The 20,388-nt window shown below is 41.9% G+C and overlaps 1 protein-coding gene across 1 annotated transcript; it reads left to right on the forward strand.

The window, feature by feature from the left end:
• Positions 1-3,941: 3,941 nt before the first annotated feature.
• Positions 3,942-15,253, forward strand: dnaja2a (DnaJ heat shock protein family (Hsp40) member A2a). Its single transcript, XM_080760368.1, has 9 exons — positions 3,942-4,091; positions 6,994-7,053; positions 8,722-8,951; positions 9,428-9,508; positions 9,869-10,002; positions 10,692-10,888; positions 11,473-11,617; positions 12,262-12,389; positions 13,732-15,253. The coding sequence occupies exons 1-9, from the start codon at positions 4,014-4,016 to the stop codon at positions 13,921-13,923; spliced, it is 1,245 nt and encodes a 414-aa protein (XP_080616494.1). The 5' UTR covers positions 3,942-4,013; the 3' UTR covers positions 13,924-15,253.
• The last annotated feature ends 5,135 nt before the right edge of the window (positions 15,254-20,388 follow it).

Below are 20,388 nucleotides of genomic sequence, written 5' to 3' on the forward strand. Positions count from 1 at the left end.
TTGGAAATCACTTCACAACAACGGCCTCGGCTGCCGTCTTTTCCACTGAGGGGAGATCTGAGCTGTCGCTTGGAATAAATAAATGTTTTACAAAGATGAATTGGTTCGAATGATGCACTGCTCAAATATAGGGCTTTAGCTAAGCTGTGCCACCATGCTCCTCTCTCTCTCTGCACTCAGGTAACATCATTTTGACCATATTCTCTCACCTGAATCTGGTTTTTATATCCAGCTTTATTTGAATATCCATTTGGAAACACATCATCAGTGATTATTCGATTCATTGTCTATAATGTGCTGTAAATAAACCATAAATCCCAGTGGTGGACAGTATGCCTATAGCAATTTACACTTACTTGAATATTGATCTTTGCATCTTTTGAATATTTAACCTTAAAAGAAAGAAAGAAGGCACATTTTATTAATGGATTAAATAGGCCCAGGCCCTCAAGGTGTTAACTGTGATGTGACAATAAAGATGATTCCGATTCTTCTGATTCACAACCGTTTGGTTGCGAGGTGAATCATTGGTTCGGTTTGGGCCTTAGATTAATCGTGATGCGAACATGGACGATTAGTAATCGATTCACAAATGTGAAAAATCGTTTTTTATTATTTATATATCTTTTTGTATGTTGGTATAGTATCCCATATTTTAAAGCTGCTTAATGTTTTGGTTTGGAGCATGACCTAGAGAGAGAGAAACATAATTATTATAATTAAATTAATCTGTTTTAATTATGGATCATTAGAAAGCACCGTTTATCAGTCACACAGTGAGGGGGAAATAAATCATTGGAATCGAGATGCATTGTGATGAATCGGTAATCGGTAATCCTAGCCCTCTGAATCGGAATCAAATCGCCATGTACTGTAGAGATGTAAAGTACCTAGAGATTTCCTCCCCTATAGTGAGTGCAGTCCCGAAAGTCCATGCATTAATTAGCCAGAGATGACCAGGACCAGGGGGAGAAAGAGAGTCAGGGTCTTTCAAACTGCTCTCTTACCCCACCCCACCCTCTCTCTCTCTCTCTCTCTCTCTCTCTCTCTCTCTTCACATGCTCCTTCTATTGGCCTATCTCTCTCCGTTCGTCATTATCTTCTCTGGGATTGCGCTGTAAACCAGAGATAACAGCTTAAACACATAATCATGACTGAGTCTGACATACTTTCGTATGATGTTAAATGTAGTCTGAGTGACAGGAGGCACACCAGGGATTCCTGTGCTAGCAGCCAGCACACAGTCTCTATTATAGCCCCTGTCTCTGTCAGCCTTGCTGCTTTTATGTATAGCATAATGGCCAGCCCTGCGTGTGCTCTTATCTGGCTTGCTTGTGTACAGTATGTGGCTGACTGTGGGCCTGCAGATAAGACTCCTGTCTCTTATTTAGTGTCCATGCAGCCATCCACTCTGGAATCAGTCATCATACATTCAAGCCCAATTTAGTTTAGTTGCATCTCGCGAAACATGCAGACAGGTCTATGAAAAGAAGCGATTGTAGCCTGCCTAGGTCACATGCATGAGTGTGTGTGTGTGTGTGTGTGTGTGTGTGTGTGTGTGTGTGTGTGTGTGGGAGATAAATAATTATTACCAAATGCATGTAAAACACTGTGATGCCTGCTCATATTGTGTCTGACACCTGTCACAGTATGCCATGACAGGCCCAAACCTCTAGTCTAGTTGATTACAAGTACCACCTATGGCCAGACAGTACCTGAACCACACAGAAACATCTTAAACTCATTTGATACTTCGATGTCCTGACCTTCTGGTGGGAACATTAATCAGAAATAGCAGATCTACAAGCTCAACGCGTTGTGAACTTATAGCCACTTCAGTCAATTTCAATCTATCTTCATATAAATGATACGTAACTTGTAGTTAGTTTACTCGAGCGGCTTCATGCTATGCTCAAGGGCGCATACAGTACATACAGTATACTCGAGGGGTTAATATTCAGCATTGCTATGTGGGTGTATTCAGTGTGTGGAAGACCCACATATCATATGCTGATGTGGCAGTCACCTCACCTGACCAATTGGGCAGGGTATTTAAGCTCACCTAGACTGCATGCTTTCTTCCTGCCTTCCTTCTGCATATGGTTCCTGGTTGTTATTATGTGATGTTTATGCTCTGCTATTTCTGTTCCCCATGGGGGCATTGGGGGGTTATGTCTATCTCCCTGATCTTAATGTTTAATGATGGTGTTTAATTGTGCCGAGCAGGGAGAAAAATGTAGCAGAGCCGAACGCCAAAATATGCACACTTCTTGTATTCTCATTCTATAATAAATATTGGTTTATCTATTATCTGACTGTACTGGTCCTTCCTTGATAATGCTCTTTACAATATGCTACAATTGTTGTGTACTTGTGGACAGTCATAGCTTGGGAGTTGGGAGACAGGGTTGGGACAGTACAGTCAGAAACCTGCCTATAGTGCCTTTACCAGTGACATCATCAATGGGGAATCAATTAGATACTGCAGGCGTTCTATTCCTGGAACTTCTGGAAGGTTGCATGCTATAATCCTGAAGGATACTTGTTTAACTTGCTTAAGTTTCAATTGCAAGAAGCGGCTGGACTGTGCCAAACTTGAAGCCGTTGATAAGGACCGGAATATACAATACTCCATTGCAGGGAAGCTGGGGAAAATGTACTAGCTTCCTGAGCCCTGAAGGCAGTGTTGATTGACAACTGGACCTGTCTTAGCTCAAAGCTACTGCATATGAGGCCGCAGGACTGTTTTGAGTCGAGAACTCAAGCAGCACTGGAGAACATCAAGGAAGAGGATAGGTTTTTAGAAAACTCAAATATCAGTATTGGTTAGCGCCCCAGCCTGTGTCCTCCGTGAGGAGGAAGCCCAACAAACCCTTGGTGAGGCCTTTAGGAGGGCCATTCAAGCAGCAAGCAGAGCACACCACTTTCTCGCTCGGGTGGAGTCTGCCTGCGGAACCATTGCCCACCACTCCTGAATGAAGTGTCTGGTGCTGGGACTCTGGTGCAACGCACAGGTCCTGGGCCTGGTGAGAGCAGGAGTGGACCTGGTGAGACGTAGGAGGGGCCCGGAACCCCGGGCAGGAGTCTAGTCCTTCCATGTGCCAGAAGCGTACCTCCATGCCCTGGCAGAGTTGTTCTGGAGTAGTTCCAACAAATTGTGTGGCCATGGTTTTGCCCTAGTGGGACTGATTGAGGGTAGCTACTGGGACGTAAGGGTCGATTCATACTCCTATTTTACCGCTGTTTCGGCGCTGTAGTGCCGAAATGATTTCGGCTCGTCAGAAATTTTCAGTAGCACCGAAGAGCCGACTTTAGGACGGTACCCGCCACCCCCCCCCCCCCCTCAAATGACATCACATTGTAGGCTCTACAGAGCCGAACCGACTTTTATTCAGCTCTAAAATAGGAGTATGAATCGGCCCTTAGTGGGTACTTGATCACCCCGCCTGAGTGAGGGGTATGATGTTCGAGAGACCCGAAACCCTGATGACCTTGGGATACATCACTGAGGATACGTCCCAGGTGCATCCATGCAATGTTTTTTGTTTATAGCAGGCAGTCTTTTGTCTTTTTGATTTAATACTGAGAATAGGGGAGCTTATAGGCAGCTCATGAATTGACCCAGATTTGTGCAAATATATTCTTTCAAATGAGGTTTGGCCTTAAAAATACATGTGCTCAGTTTTTTAATTAATTCATTTTCAACTATTTGAATAAAGGTTGTACACGTCAGTGAAAAATTAGGGGCCTTGGACCTAAAATGACAGGCATGTATGTGTGTGTGTAAAGATTCCTATATTTTACAGTCTATGGTAAACCCTTGGTGAGGCCTAGTTATTATTATACCCCTGGCCGTGACTGCGGTTGATGCAACAGCTCAGCAGGTGGTGACTGTGCACCATTTTGCAGCTGCACCCAGAGCAGAAGAAGTCGAGCCCGCCCCGTTTCCTTCCTCTTCCGCTCTGCTCTCTCCTCCTCCTCACCATCACTTTGTCGGCTCAACAAACATCACCATGGCGAACGTTGTCGACACCAAACTCTACGACATTCTCGGAGTGCAGCCGACGTCCACGGAAAACGAACTCAAGAAGGTAACCATTATTATTAGAAGAAAATGTATAAATGCGGAGGTTTAAAAGCCACCCACACAACGCTCACACACAACCAGGAAATGCTAGCCTTATGCTAGCCTATAATGCTAACCGCAAACAAATGGCCGATCTACAAGCTCACAAGGCGTCGCGGATGCGACACCTTGTGAGCTTGTAGGTCTGCATTTGTTTGGCCGGTGCGTCACACCGCCGTACGACGAAATTATTAGCTCCCCGGCTTTAGCTAGTTAGCTTAGTTTAGCACCGCTAAAAGGCTCGTTTTAAAGTTCTTTCCCGTTTTTCTCTCCCCCGAGGAGAATGGCGTCATTCTCAACAGAAATGGGTGCCCATGTGACGCGTGACGGCATCACATGACGACATTCTTATCGCTGGGAAATTGGTTGATTTATTTCCGTCGGGCTGAAAATTAAGAGTCTCGTGCGACTTAACGAATTTCACTGGCCTTGTCCTTCCTACTGTAGCTGTAGGTAACGGTTAGCTATCTGGCTAGCTACTGGACCGATTGAAATGATGGCCTCAGGGTGTCCGAGAATGTAATCACGTTATTAAAAATGAATGTATGTCCAAATAAGGCCTTATAAATGTCTTAAAGACAACTTAACAAATTCACGTTCGAGGGACTTAGAAATTATACTATACTGACATGACTGTCAGGTCTCAGTGTGTTTTGGTTGTTTTGGAGGAAAACAAAATTATGCGTTTGACATATTCGTTTGAAGTGAATTTGAGCTTCCTTTTTTAAATGAACGATATTATGTTAACATATTGATGACATTGATAGCGTTTGCTTGTTATCCTGTTGTCAAGCTAATGCTAGCCGGCTAGTCCTCATGTTAGCATGGGGGTCATCTTCAGCTTACAGTATCACTGTAACTGAATTTCCTACATGTCATGTACATTAATATAATGCAATACGGTTATATTATATGAATAACTGTATTGTACTGTATTATTCAAATTTTGATCGACCATATCTAATATCCATGATAAAGTGGCTGTCAAGATTACAACATTTACAACATGGTGTTTAATTGTCATAGAAATAATTGAGATCAACGATTTAAATTGTTTTTGGCATTGAACATAATGAATAAAACATTTTTTTTCCTTCCTTTTTAATTAGGCTTTGTAATAAAACTGGCAGGGAAGATATGAGTTAAGGGTTAAGTAATACGGTTACTTAACTTAACCCATTTAGACCTGAGGACGATTCTACAAAAACAAATGCCTTCTAAATCCTGACAGTTTTCTGAAAGACATGTTTCTTTTTATTTTATTTACTTTTTATTGAATTTTAATCAAACATTAATGTAAAGGAAACAATTAACAGTACATACAACAGAAATAAAACAAGACAATATACATACAATACACACAAGGGGAGATATCTGCCTCTCTTCTCTAATTGATTATCATAATACATATAAGTACCTCAAACAGGTGCATCTGCTTCTACAGGTTTAACAGATTTAACTGAATTTAAACAAAGCCCCCCCCCCCCAGAACGCTTGCTCTGAGAGAATATATATTCTAGATTGCACCACATTTTATAGCATATACCAAATAGCAGATCTACAAGAGCGTAGCATGGCAATTTCAACATGGAAATGATTATGATGACTGTGCAAAATAATTGCCATTAAAGGATTATGCAATAATTGTGACAGGCAGGCCTAGTGTAACGTAATAGAAGCTGTAACCTAGTTTAGGCTGATCAAAATAAAAAAGCTCCGTTGAAACTAAAAGCTGTGCCTGTCCTTGGTGGTACATGTCATTTTGTTTGACAAAAAGCAGTTTCGACGAACGGAAAACAAGCCAAGCAAGTTCAAGAGTTGAGTAATGTGTCTCCTTGCTGTGGACTGAAGATGAGACAGAGCAGCTCATTTTAAAGTGTTGATTCTTGTTGTTTTTTTGCTTTCAGATGCATTCTTGTTTAACAGTTACTTTTAGATCAGTTTTTCTCAAAGTGGAGTCCGCCGGGCGTTCCAGGTTTCTCCAGCAATATTATTGAATATTCCAAGGCAGTTTAACCATCATGTAAATCAGTTATTTGAAAAAAGCTTGAAACGTATATGTATATTAATAGAGACGGCACCAGATTTCTCCTCCCATCCACTTGCATTAAGTTGCTCAAAAGCGCATGAGGCGATTTCACTCCTCCTTCTGGGTAGGAACGGAGTGCATTCTGGGATGGATTGGGCCCAAACACATGAACACGCTGGCCGCGTTGACTATCATTGCACGCGTTCACGTATGAAACAGCGTTCACGTAGCATGAGCGTGCGCAATGATAGTCAACAGACCAGCGCGTTCATGTGTTTGGGCCAGCGCTGCAATGCCAAATTCGCAGACTATGTCCATTTCGTCTCAGGGTTTCCTCCGGGTGCCGTCTCTATTAATATTTACTCTAAGGGTCACATAGGTTAAGCACTTCTTAAACTATAGGCTAGTGTCCATATTCTGGTCCAACATTTGGCAAAATAGCAGATCTACAAGCTCACAACGTGTTGTGCCGTGCTGTGAGCTTGTCATGACATTTTGTTTTTAATTTGTCTGCCAACCTTGTCCTTATAACATGGCTGAATGCACTACATAAGTAAGCTTGTATTGTATGATTTACTTTTGTCTAGTTTAGTTGTCGTCTGAAGTGAGTGGTGCTGTACTGTACTACTGTACAAGCCCACCTCCCTGGCCTGTGTGTTAGGCTGTGCAACATTGACACTTGGTGGTGAACAAACGCTATAATGCTATTTTCGTGCTTGGACAGACGGACCCAGGGACACACACAGCTGTCTATACTCTTTAGGAGTGGTTGCACCACTCAAAAACATTTTGAGTCATTTCGTCTGTTTAGATTAACATCTGTTTTTTTCTCTCCCAGGCATACCGTAAACTGGCAAAAGAATATCACCCTGACAAAAACCCAAATGCTGGTGACAAGGTGAGCATACATTTACCATATTACATTTCTAGTCTTAATTCCTCTAAACTCCCGGTAGCTTGTTTTCATTTTAAGCTTTTCACAATTTTCAAAATACTTGGATGAAAGCTAATCGCTGAAAGCTTCTGAAAGCTCTACAAAGCACACTGACGGAGTAGTTGAGCTGGTCATGTGTACCCTAGCATGTGACAAGTGACATGAAATTATCAGACGTCTTAAAGCTCTGCTTCTGGAATCAGAGCCCACTTGAAAGCCCTCTTGAAACACACTGTGGTCCATCATTAAAAAGGTTCCAATCAGTAAAAGGATTCCCCTCCGTCCACTTCAATGTTAACCGAAAAATGAAACCCTTTTTTTTTTCCTACGATTCTTTTCCCAAATTGAGGTTTTTGCTCATAACTAAAGCGTCGCTGCCTTATGGTTACAATATTCATGTTTCGGGTTACATATCAAGGCTAAAATAGGCTTGCTGAATTTAATTCCGGTGCAGGGGTCGTGCATTTGGGGTCTTCAATATAAAACAATCAATTCTGTCAGTAAATTAGTTGAGGACAGTGGCACAGTGGCTGATGAAGTTTCAGACCCTGTGTACAGTGTACACATAGTAACACTGTGTTTAGATAGATAGGCTAATTTATATTTGTTGGTTAAAACAATGTTTTTCATTAAAAAGGTTGAAGCATTATATTGTGATAGTACATTTTTCAGTCCAAGGACTCCATAACTGAAGGAGAGCTGAAGCTACATATAGAGGGTATGCACATGACATCATCGTACCTGGAAGTTATGTGGAAACGCCCACTTAGTGGCAAAAAACTACTTTCTGGCCTTGACAGCCCATTCATCCAAACAGAAAGGTCCTGTCTGATTGCATTAAACAATGTTAAACTCACCAACATTGCAGCTGTTTGAAAAGCTTGAATTATCCTTTTTCTATCTGCAAAGTTTTTGTTTCATAAAAATCCACCATAGAAATGTTATGAGCTACTTTCTGTCAAGAAATGCCCTGCATTTGATTATCTCAGAGTTAGGAAGTGCTTGTTTTCAATAACACAACATTTTGCTGCCTCCTGCACTGTGACATTTAGAAACCGGTGATACGCAGGACGGTCGAGTGATTTCCAATGAGCGCTTCCAACACTCTAGATGAGAGGGGCGTGTCCTGATGGGAAAATCATCCATGTGCATACTCTCTATAGTATAAAGGTGTTGCAGATTAAACACAGATTTCATAGACTTGTTTGACAACACTATCATTGTGTACTGTAAACTTTTGTGTTGGATTCATGTTAATGTGTATTTTCAGACCACTTAAGCCCCCCCCCCATCCCTTGTCCGAGGTAGATCTGCTATTTCCGGCTAATGCGAAAATTGGGGTGCTAGGGTTCAAGTGCTTCATGTAAAAAAACTAATCCTATCACAATGATTTGACCCCCCCCCCTGTAGTAAGTGACACTGAAGAAATCTTGTTAGTCCTGTTGAGTTCACTCTCCTGATTGGATGAAAGTGGTATTCCCAGTCCCCACCTGAAAATCCATGTTCTGTTTAAATTAGAGCTGGAGAGGCAGCTCTAATTCACTGCGACTGAACACTAGCTACTAAAAAAATATCAGTTGCTGCACCTATAAGTTTGTCCTCTCTCTGCTCTTCTCCTCTTCAAACCTCCAGTTCAAAGAGATCAGTTTTGCCTACGAGGTTCTGACCAATCCGGAGAAGAAGGAGCTATATGACCGCTACGGAGAGCAAGGCCTCCGGGAAGGAGGGGGGGGTGGAGCGGGGATGGACGACATCTTCTCCCACATCTTTGGAGGCGGCCTGTTTGGTTTCATGGGAGGCCAGGGCCGCGGCGCACGTAACGGAGGCCGAAGGCGAGGAGAAGACATGGTCCATCCACTGAAGTAAGGCTTGGGCTCAGCATTTTCTCTTTTGGAATTGTATTCATTTCCATGGATTCAAGTTCTCAGTCACCACAACTGATTCAGTCATTTTGATTACATGGAAGCCAGCATGGTGTTCTATGTTAGCATGGCACACACTGACTCTACAATCTCACGATGCCTGTGATAGTTTTTTATTTTAGACTGTGTCGCCTAGCCTGGAATTCAGACTGATTCGGCAGATTTTCTTTTTCTCACTTAACTTGGTCTGGAAATAATTTCCAAGTGGTGCGATCTGCACCCAGGAGCCGCCGCTTCTGATTGGTCTATGGTGTGGGCTGGGACAGAACCTTCCAATGTTAATTTCGAGTCACTTCCTGACTTGCCTATGTATTGATGAGGTTTGGAAATCTGGCTAGGTGTCACCTGGACTGTAAGCAAAATGTCAACGTTTTATTTGTCTTGTCTCTAAATAAGCGATTTTCCTTTCCCTCCAGGGTCTCCCTAGAAGACCTGTACAATGGAAAAACAACCAAACTACAGCTTAGCAAGAATGTTCTGTGTAGCACTTGTAATGGGTAAGTTAAAATTTTAAACTTGCCCTTTTTTAGTCCTAGTTCATTATGTATTTTGATTATTGGTACTTGGCCTATTTTAGTCGTAGTTCATTACCGGTATGTGTTTTGATTATATTGGTATACCGTTCATTTCTGTGTATATTTAAGTTATTGTCATATACCTGCCCTGTGCAATGTTTGCATGCAAAGCCTACAAGCCAAACAAATGTATTTTCTATTCATATGTTCCAAAATCCAATAAAAAAAACCCCAATTAAATCATTAATTACATTTATTTGGGTGACTATATAATCGTCAAGTAATATTTCATAATCGACTCGAGAGATGTGTGTGTGTGTGTGTGTGTGTGTGTGATTGCAGGCAGGGGGGGAAGACGGGGGCTGTACAGAAGTGTGTGACCTGTAGGGGGCGTGGTATGCGCATCATGATTAGGCAGCTGGCTCCAGGGATGGTGCAACAGATGCAGTCTGTGTGCACAGACTGCAACGGAGAAGGTATTCCTACAAGCATGGCTCACTGTGTTGAGTCATTACTACAGTATTATGATTGAGCAGATGACTCAGTGTTGAGTTACCTGTTGATATGACTCTGTGTTGAATGTATATCACAATTCAACCACTTTCAGCCAGGAGGTTTGAGCATGTCATAAGTAAAGACTTAAAGAATATATAACAAGCTCACAGCACATGTTTCTTGTAGGTTATAAACACTGTTTGTTTGCCTTTAAAATTCTTCACATAGAGCACTTTGTTTTTTGTTGGGTAGATGGAAATTAATCGTTAAAATACGATACGATATTACTTTATCAGCTTTCACTGAAATGTTGTCTTGTTACACAGTAGCCTTGTATGCAACACAAATGAATACATTTCATACATGAAGACAAGAGCAATGATGTCCAAGGTGCTGCTTACCCCTGGCCAGATTCTACATTTAGCCTCAACATTGACTAATGAACAAGAGACTTCTGTAGTACCTTATTGAATTTTGGACCTTTCGTATGTCCTTTTTGAAGGTTATGTAGCAACTTTTATTCCCCATTCAAAACATAGCTAGTGTTTGAAGGGAAATTCCTCGTCAAACTTAGCATACTGTTATATGAATGCACAGTCTCAAGTGGTTGACCAACAATCTTTAGAACAAATGTCACAGAACAAAGTAAATTCTTTGTGTTCCTGTGCAGGTGAGGTGATCAGTGAGAAGGACCGCTGTAAAAAGTGCGAGGGAAAGAAGGTGATCAAAGAGGTGAAGATTCTAGAGGTTCACGTGGACAAAGGCATGAAGCACGGACAGAAGATCACCTTCGGAGGAGAGGCCGACCAGGCACCTAGCGTGGAACCTGGTGACATCGTCCTGGTCCTGCAGGAGAAGGAACACGACGTACGTCAAGAGAAAGCCTTTACTCCACTCTCCACAGAAGTGTGGTCCCCAGCTAAATGAGTGATAGTTGGTAACCAAATAGACCTTTACGTGTCTGTGGGGGTCCATGGTCTAAAAATTCAGAACCATGATCATGTAGTCCAAACTAGACACAGGATCTAAATAGAAGAGCACAGAGACCTAATACTACCACCCCAAACCGTACAGATTAGAAAAATAACATTTTATTCACACAAAAGAAAAATTGCACAATAGAGCATTAACTATTTAAAGCTTTTCCACAAAATAGGTATCAGTGGGTGTTACATCTATGGATAAAATGAACAGTCCTGGGGCCTAAATGGTTAGCCTGCTGGCGGTTAAGCTCATTACTATGTTCGGGAGTTGAGGTCTAATTGTTGATGCATCCTTAATCTGAATTATTATTTGTAATATGCAGTCTGAACACAAGGCTAAGGGATGTGATTCAAACACCTTTATAAACATCTATTTCTATGGGTTCAGACTGCATAAAAGAAATTGCGACAAAGTGGATTTGGGGCAAACGAGGCCTCATTCTTTTTGGGTTGGTCTCTTTTGTGCAGACATTCAGACGAGAGGCCAACGACATTCACATGACCCATAAGATTGGCCTGGTTGAGGCGCTGTGTGGCTTCCAGTTCACCTTGAAGCACTTGGACAGCAGACAGATCGTCGTCAAGTACCCTGCTGGCAAAATCATCCAGCCAGGTTAGTCTTTTAGTGTTTACAGCCTAGTTCCGTGAAGATGGAAGACACTGGTCTGAAGCTCCCAGAAGCAGACTTCACCGGATTTCTCCTCCCATCCACTTGCATTAAGTTGCTCAAAAGCGCATGAGGCGATTTCACTCCTCCTTCCGGGTAGGAACAGAGTGCATTCTGGGATGGATTGGGCCAAATCGTGAACGTGCTGGCCGTTGACTATCATTGCATGTGTTCACGTATGAAACAGCGTTTGTGTCATGAACGTGCACAATGATGGTCAACTTCATGGGCCTTGGCCGCAAGCTACAATACAATCTCGACCACCATGTCCATTTCGCCTCAATGTTTCCTCCGGGTGCTGCCTTGATTAATACATACTCTAAGGTCTTACCTTTCCTGTGCCGACTGCCTTCCTTCATCATTGTATCTATTTTTTTTGAGCACCTGTAGAATTATTTTGAGATGTACGTGCTTCCCCCTTGGACTTTATTTACAGCCTAGTTCAGACCACAGATTTGCAACGAGGCCAAGCCATCAGATTTATGCTTCGGTGTATGCCGGTGGTGTCGTATTTTGAAAAGAACTATGCTGGTTCAGGGAGGACATTGGATTTGGTCCACTGTTTAATTGTGATGCACTGTGTTGTCCAGGTTCAGTGAGGGTGGTGCGAGGCGAAGGCATGCCACAGTACCGCAATCCCTTTGAAAAGGGAGACCTGTACATCAAGTTTGACGTCCAGTTCCCTGAAAACAACTGGATCAGTCCTGAGAAACTCACGGTAAGACCCCGCGTGTTGGCACTGATTTGCATATATTATATGTATAACATTGTCTACTGTAAGACACACTAATATATCAAACTGTGAATAAATACTGTTAAAACTATTGCAGTTAATTAGCAGTATTCTGTGACGGTTATGGGAACAAAGCTGAAAACAATTTGGCCTTGTTGGCAAAGGCTCTATGTTGGCGGCAAATGTCTGTTAAGCACGTAAACAAGCTGTCATCAGTGACAGTTTTTCTTTGTTTTCAGCTGGATGCAGGGCTCCTAACATCAGCAGGATGATTACCGGTAGTCTGAAAAACATTTTCGGTATAAAATAAACTCGGCTGGGTAAAAAAAGGTTAATATTGGGCTATTCACCAAATCCACGGTTCAGTTTTTTCTTTGTTAACGGGGTGGCCATAGCTGAGTGGTTAGTGAGCCTGCCTCCCTCCCTGGTTGTCCCAGGTTTGAGTCCAGGCCAGCAATATGTCTGTGTCCCTGAGCAAGACTCGTAACCCCTAATTTCTCCCTGAGCGCTGTAGAATGGCTGCTCACTGCTCCTAGTTGTTGGATGGGTGGATGATTAAATGGACAAATTTCATGTATGTGCAAATATACAGTGACAAAAAAACACCCCAAGGAGTGGGCGCTTTCTAAATCAGTTTTAATTTATTTTTCCAAAAGCGGGAATTCTGCAATCATATTATCAAAAGTATTCTGTGGCTCTTGCGTCACACCACCCTAGGGTGCTACAGAACCTGCTTTGAGAAACCCTGCTCTACAGAAGGTCTCAAGGGAGGTGGCCAAAGAACAACATGAAAGATGACTGTTGTGAGGGAGTTGTAGCAGACATGAGATAAAACGGTGTTCCATAGACAATAAGTCTGTTCTAGTTGTGTGTGTGTGTGTGTGTGTGTGTGTGTGTGTGACCTTGACACGGAATGTAGTCCCAAGACAAACCGTCCGCAATTAGACAAAGGATTTCTTTGTCTGCACAGGGTAACATCCTAAGCATCATATCCAGGCCATGACTACTAACTTTCACTTTCGCCTGATAACCAGACGAATCTGCCAGCGCAAAAACATATGTCCTTGGCGTCTGGCCATGTCAGGTTACTCCTCACTGACCTTTGCTTGCTGAAGCCTGCAACTCTTGTGTAGCACGAATGAAACCAAATTGGCCTTGAAACGTTGGAGAACCAGGGTGTTCTAATTGTATAATAGGCGTGAAGTCCACGTACCAGCCATAAACTGGGTCTGGAAACTGTTCCAAATGTGATGGAACCCATTTCCTCAATGCTGGATCTGGTTCCTCCGAGCGTTGAACGACCTGTGATTTTTGTCTTTCCTTTTAGGAGTTGGAGGACCTGCTCCCCTCGCGGTCTGAGACGCCCATCATCACGGGTGACACGGAGGAGGTTGACCTGCAGGACTACGACAGCAGCCAGGGCTCCAGCAGCGGACGCAGGGAGGCATACAACGACAGCTCCGACGAAGAGGGAGGAGGAGGCCACCACGGACCCGGGGTGCAGTGTGCACACCAATAGTCCTTCATACAAACACATGGCCGCAAGCAACCTGGATGCCATCTGCATAAATGTTGGAATACGCTCCATTGACAGCCCATTCATATGACAGATATGACCACAATAAACTCACCAATATTGCACCAAAGAGAGAATCTCAGTTGCAGAAACCTGCTCATAATATGACAATGGTGGGCACGGTCTTAACACGGACAAAGAGGACAATCCAAGCTGTCCGTACAGGACTACGGTGCAATATTGGTGAGTTTATAGTCGTTTAATACAATCCGACTTTTCTGTTTCATGATTTAGCTGTCAGTGGAGGCATATTGCAATTGAAATGCAGATATGATCGTTTCTTGCGGATAATTCATATATACGCACACTGAACTCCTGCTCTACTTCAGGGGAAATGTATGTATAAGAGTTTCACTGCAGTGTAATAAGCGGGATCAGAAAGCCCCAGGTCACAATGCTGAGGACTAATAGCCGGATTTATACTTAGTTGTGTGTCGGTGTAGCGCAGAGAACATAACTGGGATACAAGCTCACAAACTGGTCGCAGTGCGATATTTCGTGAGCTTTTAATTTGGGTCACGTTTGGTGGTCCAATGATCTGGGTCTAGGAGAACGGACATATTGAAATTGATTCAGATGGATTTAGATTTTTTTTTTTTTTCTTACCAGATGCTTGTGAAACACCATGCTGTGGTAAACCTGTTAAAGTTTACACTCTTTGAGACTAAAACTAAGAAAATCTAAATCTTTTACAAAATGTCTTGAATGCAGTGAAACTTGCAGGCCTTTTCTCGTCCAGTTCTGACCACTTTAGATTATCAGTTCATGAGTAATTGGGGACTCTGTACCTACTGTTATTAATAATTATTATTACATTTCCTTATCTGATTCTGGCTGTTCTCATCTATGCGCTTTCCATCTCGCCCTGCGGTCAAATCCACATCACATTTAGGAATACGGGCATTTTCTTGTTTGACATTTTGTATTTTGTTTGCGCAGTATTTACACAAAATTTAAAACGAAAAAAAAGCAAACTAAAAAGTGTGTGCAGACATTCAGTTGTGTGATGTGTACCAGGCAGAACACAATGAGAGAGAAAAAAACAAAACAATTTTAGGCTGTTTGTGTCTCTTTGATGCTTTACCTTTTTTCGTTTCTTTGTAGGTTTTTACCTTTATCTCTTTTTCCTTTCTATATATTTTAAGTTCAAACTGAACAATGGATATTATTGTGTATAATATGATGGAACTCCTGATTGTCATTAAGCTTTATCAGCTGCTGTTATTCAAAGTGGTGTGATTCTTTTGGAATAAAACAAAATTCAAATGACAAACGTTACTTGTGCCTGTCTGTATAAGACCAGTTCAATGTTGAAGATTGCATTTGATCAATGTTTTTTTTTCTTGACCACAGTTAGATGGCAGATTATTTGATTTCTATTGTAGGTAGCTAGATTCTTAGTTTACCTTGGATCCTAGTTTCCAGAGGATCGGTGCCTCTGTCTCTATTCTATGCATTTGTAGTTGCTTTGAATAGTCTAAATGCCTACATTGATGATTGATGCATGTCCTTTCCAAGGCCTCTAGGTGGTGCCCTGGCACAAATCCAAAGTGTCACTGGTTTGAAGTGTCCTGTGAAATCACAGATTTATTTTCTTGTCGCTGGGTTCCCAGATTGGCTTGCCGTTGACTTGCACAACAGGTTAATGTTTTTGAAACATTTGTGTACCTACTAACTACCCCCTTTACTGAGAAATTTGTTTTAGGTTAGAAATAGGGTAAGGCCTAGAGTAATTTTGGGAATAAGGTTAGGTTTTGGCATGGTTTAATCGGATTACGTTTAGGAATACCAACGTATGGTGACTGTTCTGAGGGAAAAAAAAGTTGAAGACCCCTATGCCCTAACAAAGGGTTTATTGTGGGCAGTGTATCAGTGAATGGACTCTTATGTGCAATCTCTAGAGTCTAGAGCTAGGCTTACGTGGCCTCTTTCAGGTGAGCTACAGTATCGGCTATCAGGAGGGTTAACTCTGTACAAGTGACCTTCAGTATCCACTATTCCATTTATGGTCAAAAGAAGGGAAAAAATGCTTTGTGTTATCATGACAGGTTGGCTGACAGTAAGACAAATGGAAGGCCTCGGGACAGGTCATTTCCAGGAATCATGCTTCCTTATTACCAGATAGCTCAAAAGAAAATCATAGTTAAAAAAATAAAAAATACATCACTGAATGCTTCAAGGAGTGTTTAATCTCTGTAAGTAACTGCAAATTAGTCACATGTGGTCACCGGAATCCTACGCGAGTGCACACGCACACATTTGTATTTACTATAATTGTGAAACAACAATTTTGATCTTGTGAGGAACAAAAATGGTCCTCGATGTCTATTTCTCACATTTTACTAGTTTGACACACGCACGTGTACACACACACAAAATACATGCCTGTTTGTGTATTGCAGTCACTGACAGGACCCAGATTGTTAGTCACTGTGAATTTTCTTCATTCACCATCCATTTTAATGGAAGCACTGTTATAATGCTGCATTATAACATAACAGATAATGCAGCATTATAACAGTGCTTTCAACTCATTAAAATGGATGGTGAATGACACACATTAATATACAATATTCTTTACCAGTGGTGGAAAAAGTACTCACATTTTTTCACTACTGCCATGCAGAAATACTGTTACAAGTAAAAGTCTGGAATTAAAAATCTGTACAAAAAGAGTAAAAGTTGGAATGTGTTAAAAAAGTCAAATGACGTAAATTCTCCATTCATTGTCAATGGGAATTTAATGTTTGTAAGACGAAAATGCACTATAGCGCCCCTCAAAAATCTTTTGAAAACACAACAGACAAAAAAAGCTTGTAGAGCTGCTTTTTTGATGACTGCTGGTATAGATGGAAATAATGGGTAAAAATGTGTCTATATATTGTTTTATGTATACACAGCGGGCAGAGTTGCATAGTAGTATCCCTGCATGGTTTTAATGTGCACTGGTTAACACCCTGTGTATTAAGTGCACTGGAACAGAGCCAGTGTAAAGTCTAGGCTTTCATTACATTCCCATGTCTGCCCTGAACAATAGAATATAGCGTGAGGCGGTTGGACAAAAACATTATGATTGGCCTGGCCAGCCTTGAGCTCAGAAGACCCTCTTTTCACAGGCTATTTAAGACTTTACAAACCATAGCATGGAGTATGGTATAATGTTCTGTAATCTGTATAGGCCTTCATACTTGATATACATACACGTATGAATATATATTTACTAGTCTGTGTATGTAGCTGAAATGTATTTTCATGAAGAATTACCAAACATCTATTCTAAGTTATGCGCTGGCTTTTTATTGAGGGTTTACAGCTTTGTGTGTTGTGTGTGAATAATGGCAATGATTTGATCGGCTGAGCACAGAATTGAGATTTGATTGGCTGAGCAAAGGCTGTGGTAAAACATGCAAGGGGGGTTTAAAATCAGCCTCGACCCTGACCGAGCTAGGTAGAGATGTTTTCTGTTCAGCTGCAACAAACGACGCAACACGCAGAAGGCTTTCCACACTTCTGGTCAGAAGAAGGAGGAGCCAACCCACAGTGCCTAGAGGACACTAGTGTCCCAGCACCTGCTGCTAGCATCTCATCAGCCATCTCATTACCCACTGACTGTCTCTAAACCCCCAGGAGACAGTAGCATGCCATGCTCTTGGACACAGGCCGGGCTCGAATCAGCATCTGCCGGGTCGTCTGGAGGAGGGTGTCTGTTGCAAGATCCAAAACACCCAGTGACTCTATGTAACAAACACTTATGACGTGTGTCATGTGTCCCAAGTTTGATGATTTATTTACAAAACTCTATATACAGTAGTGCTTTTCTGAGTACTCAAAGACGCTTTACAAAACGGCAACAAAATAAAAACTTTATTAGGAAAAACGAGTTATAAGGTTAAAAGCTACAGAAGTAAAGGTGAAAAGGGGAGGAGGGGGTAGGATTAAGTAGGGAATGCAAGTCTGAAAAGGTGGGTTTGAGTGTGGTTTTATACTGGCGAGGGTGGGCGCATCTTTGATGTGAGGTGGGAGTGAGTTCCAGAGTGAAGGGGGCGGTTGAATGGTTGTTGAGGGCCTTGTAGTAGCCTAGGTGGTAAAATGACAGCACGCCCCCAGTCCCTGTCCTTCTCACCCACTCATTTTCCTTCTCTTTCTAGCTCTGTTGTCCAAATTACACTGAAACATTACATCATCCACTGACACAGGATCCGTTTATACCCCCCGAGACATTAACCACCTGCCTCTCAAAAGTCTGTGCATGGCCCTGACCAGTATCCTTCCACTGTCATATTTTTGCATTTTCAGAATATCTTTATAAAGCATGGGATAGGAGGAGAAGGGTGATTCATAATAGATTCACTTTTATTTGTATTAACTTCTATGTGCAGATCTATATGAATATATTGAATTATGAGTATTAGTATGAGTTGCTGGCTGGGTATGCACTGGAATGTTTGATTTTGTTAATTGATGTGTGCCTTTTTTGTTTTTGTTAATTGGTGCACATGTTGTTCTCAAACTTTTGCATGTCAAGGACCCAAGAGGGCCATTAGTCTGGAATCTCTGTGTGGAACCTGAAAGTGTCAAATATAAAATGTCTTGCCTTTAAGGCAATTATATTCAACATGTCGTATTTCTGTTTAGAGTAGAAAAGTTTGTGAATACTTTATTGTGAAGATGTGTACCACTGCTTTATTTTGATAACTCAATTTAATGATTCACTTCCTGTTAGCACCATTTTGCATGCAGCAGAGCTAGAGAAGGCAGACCTGCTCAGAGCTTGAGCCTTGAAACACATCTTACCCACTTGGGAGCATTTTTGATGCAATGTCGTAAGTTGTGCTGGTGAATCCAGTTATTATAACTTTCTGTGATATGTTTTGTGTATGTTTATTTGGAATTCTAAACAATGTTTGCTGCTGTCTGCAGAGCAGTGCAGGTGTATGTCCTCTTGCTAATTACACTGCAGTGTGTATGTGGTTTAGCCACAGTGTGATTTCTCATTGCCTGGGTGTGCAATGCTTTAGAACAGACACTGAATGTTTGTATTGTTTTATTATTTTACAGTTTTTACCATCAAGTCATCAAAGAAGTATACAAGTAAACGGTCAATTCCAACCTTGATTCTGTCTTCATTGGCTGTGGTTTAGCTTGGTGTTAATTGACAGTCCCATACACTGCTTGAGAACACTATATAAAACAATGTCTCTGGGCTGCCCCCCATATTTGCATACTGGGCCCAACAACCGGGCTGGGCCAGACCAAATCAGAGTAATGAAGAGGATTAGCGAACTTGTCTTACTCAAGGACAGTTTCACACTAACTCAGTCAGGGGGTTAGTGTCGAAGTGTCCTTGAGCAAGACAGACATCTCCTTGTGAGCAATGAGGTGCTTTGCATGGTTGCCTCTGTCAACAGTGTATGAATGGAACCAGCAGCACACCGCTGTACCTCCTGAGCCACTGCAGCTCCCATGTACACAATTCCAGGTTTTGAGGGTAAAATGTCCTTTAGGGTCCCTCTGTGTAAGTAGGTGCAATCATGTTTGTTCCTCTATCAATTAAATTGATCAATGGGCTCTCCTTTGAGGTCAGACAGAACAACAGGAGGCTCTAAAATGGTTGCACTATTTTAAGTTTTGGTGTGTAAAGTTGAATGTATAGTATTACCATTGTTTATTGTATTGCGTTGTTGCACAATGGACAGGCTTGCCTGTGTAAGGCAATAAATATGATGTGATGAGTGTCGGTGGCTACCTCAACTTTTTACTTGTCCTCTCTGTGTTTTTTGTACTGCAGTTTTTAGTCACACGCACACCCATCGACCCATGGGAGACAAATAAAGTGAACCTTGACCTTAATCTCAAAGATGTTGCATTATTTACAAATGGCTTATCTAAAATCAGAACAAGCTCACACTACAGTCTCCAGATCAATAGATTATAAGTATGGAACCATTTTGTGATGTAGGCATGTAGCTAATCATCTTCCATCTCTCTACTATCTTTGACTTGTCACAACTCTTCTACTCTATGGCTCTGGATCGACGGTGGTATTATTATTATTCGTCGTTAGAAAATGTTTGGGTGATCTGATAGCCGCCTCCCCTCCCCTCACGTCAAAACAGTTCTTAATGTTTACATCTTACTTGACGAGAAGACATGTGGACATATCCTTATGGAACCAGGGCGAGGGAAAAAACACCATGAGAGTGACGAGTGATCAGTCAAACATGTGTTCTCTCCGCAGTAAATAAAGAATCTGTCTGAATGCGATCTGACCATTATTATTTTGATTACACTGTCATGCTCGTTTGAGGACAGGTAGAGAGCAGAGCATACGTTACGTTTTGTCAGCTGACACCCAAATCAAAGAAACCATACAGCGTGTATTTAATTATTTGATATCTCCGACAGTCA

Source organism: Protomyctophum bolini, assembly GCF_963924005.1.
Source record: "Protomyctophum bolini genome assembly, chromosome: 1".
NCBI lineage: Eukaryota > Metazoa > Chordata > Actinopteri > Myctophiformes > Myctophidae > Protomyctophum > Protomyctophum bolini.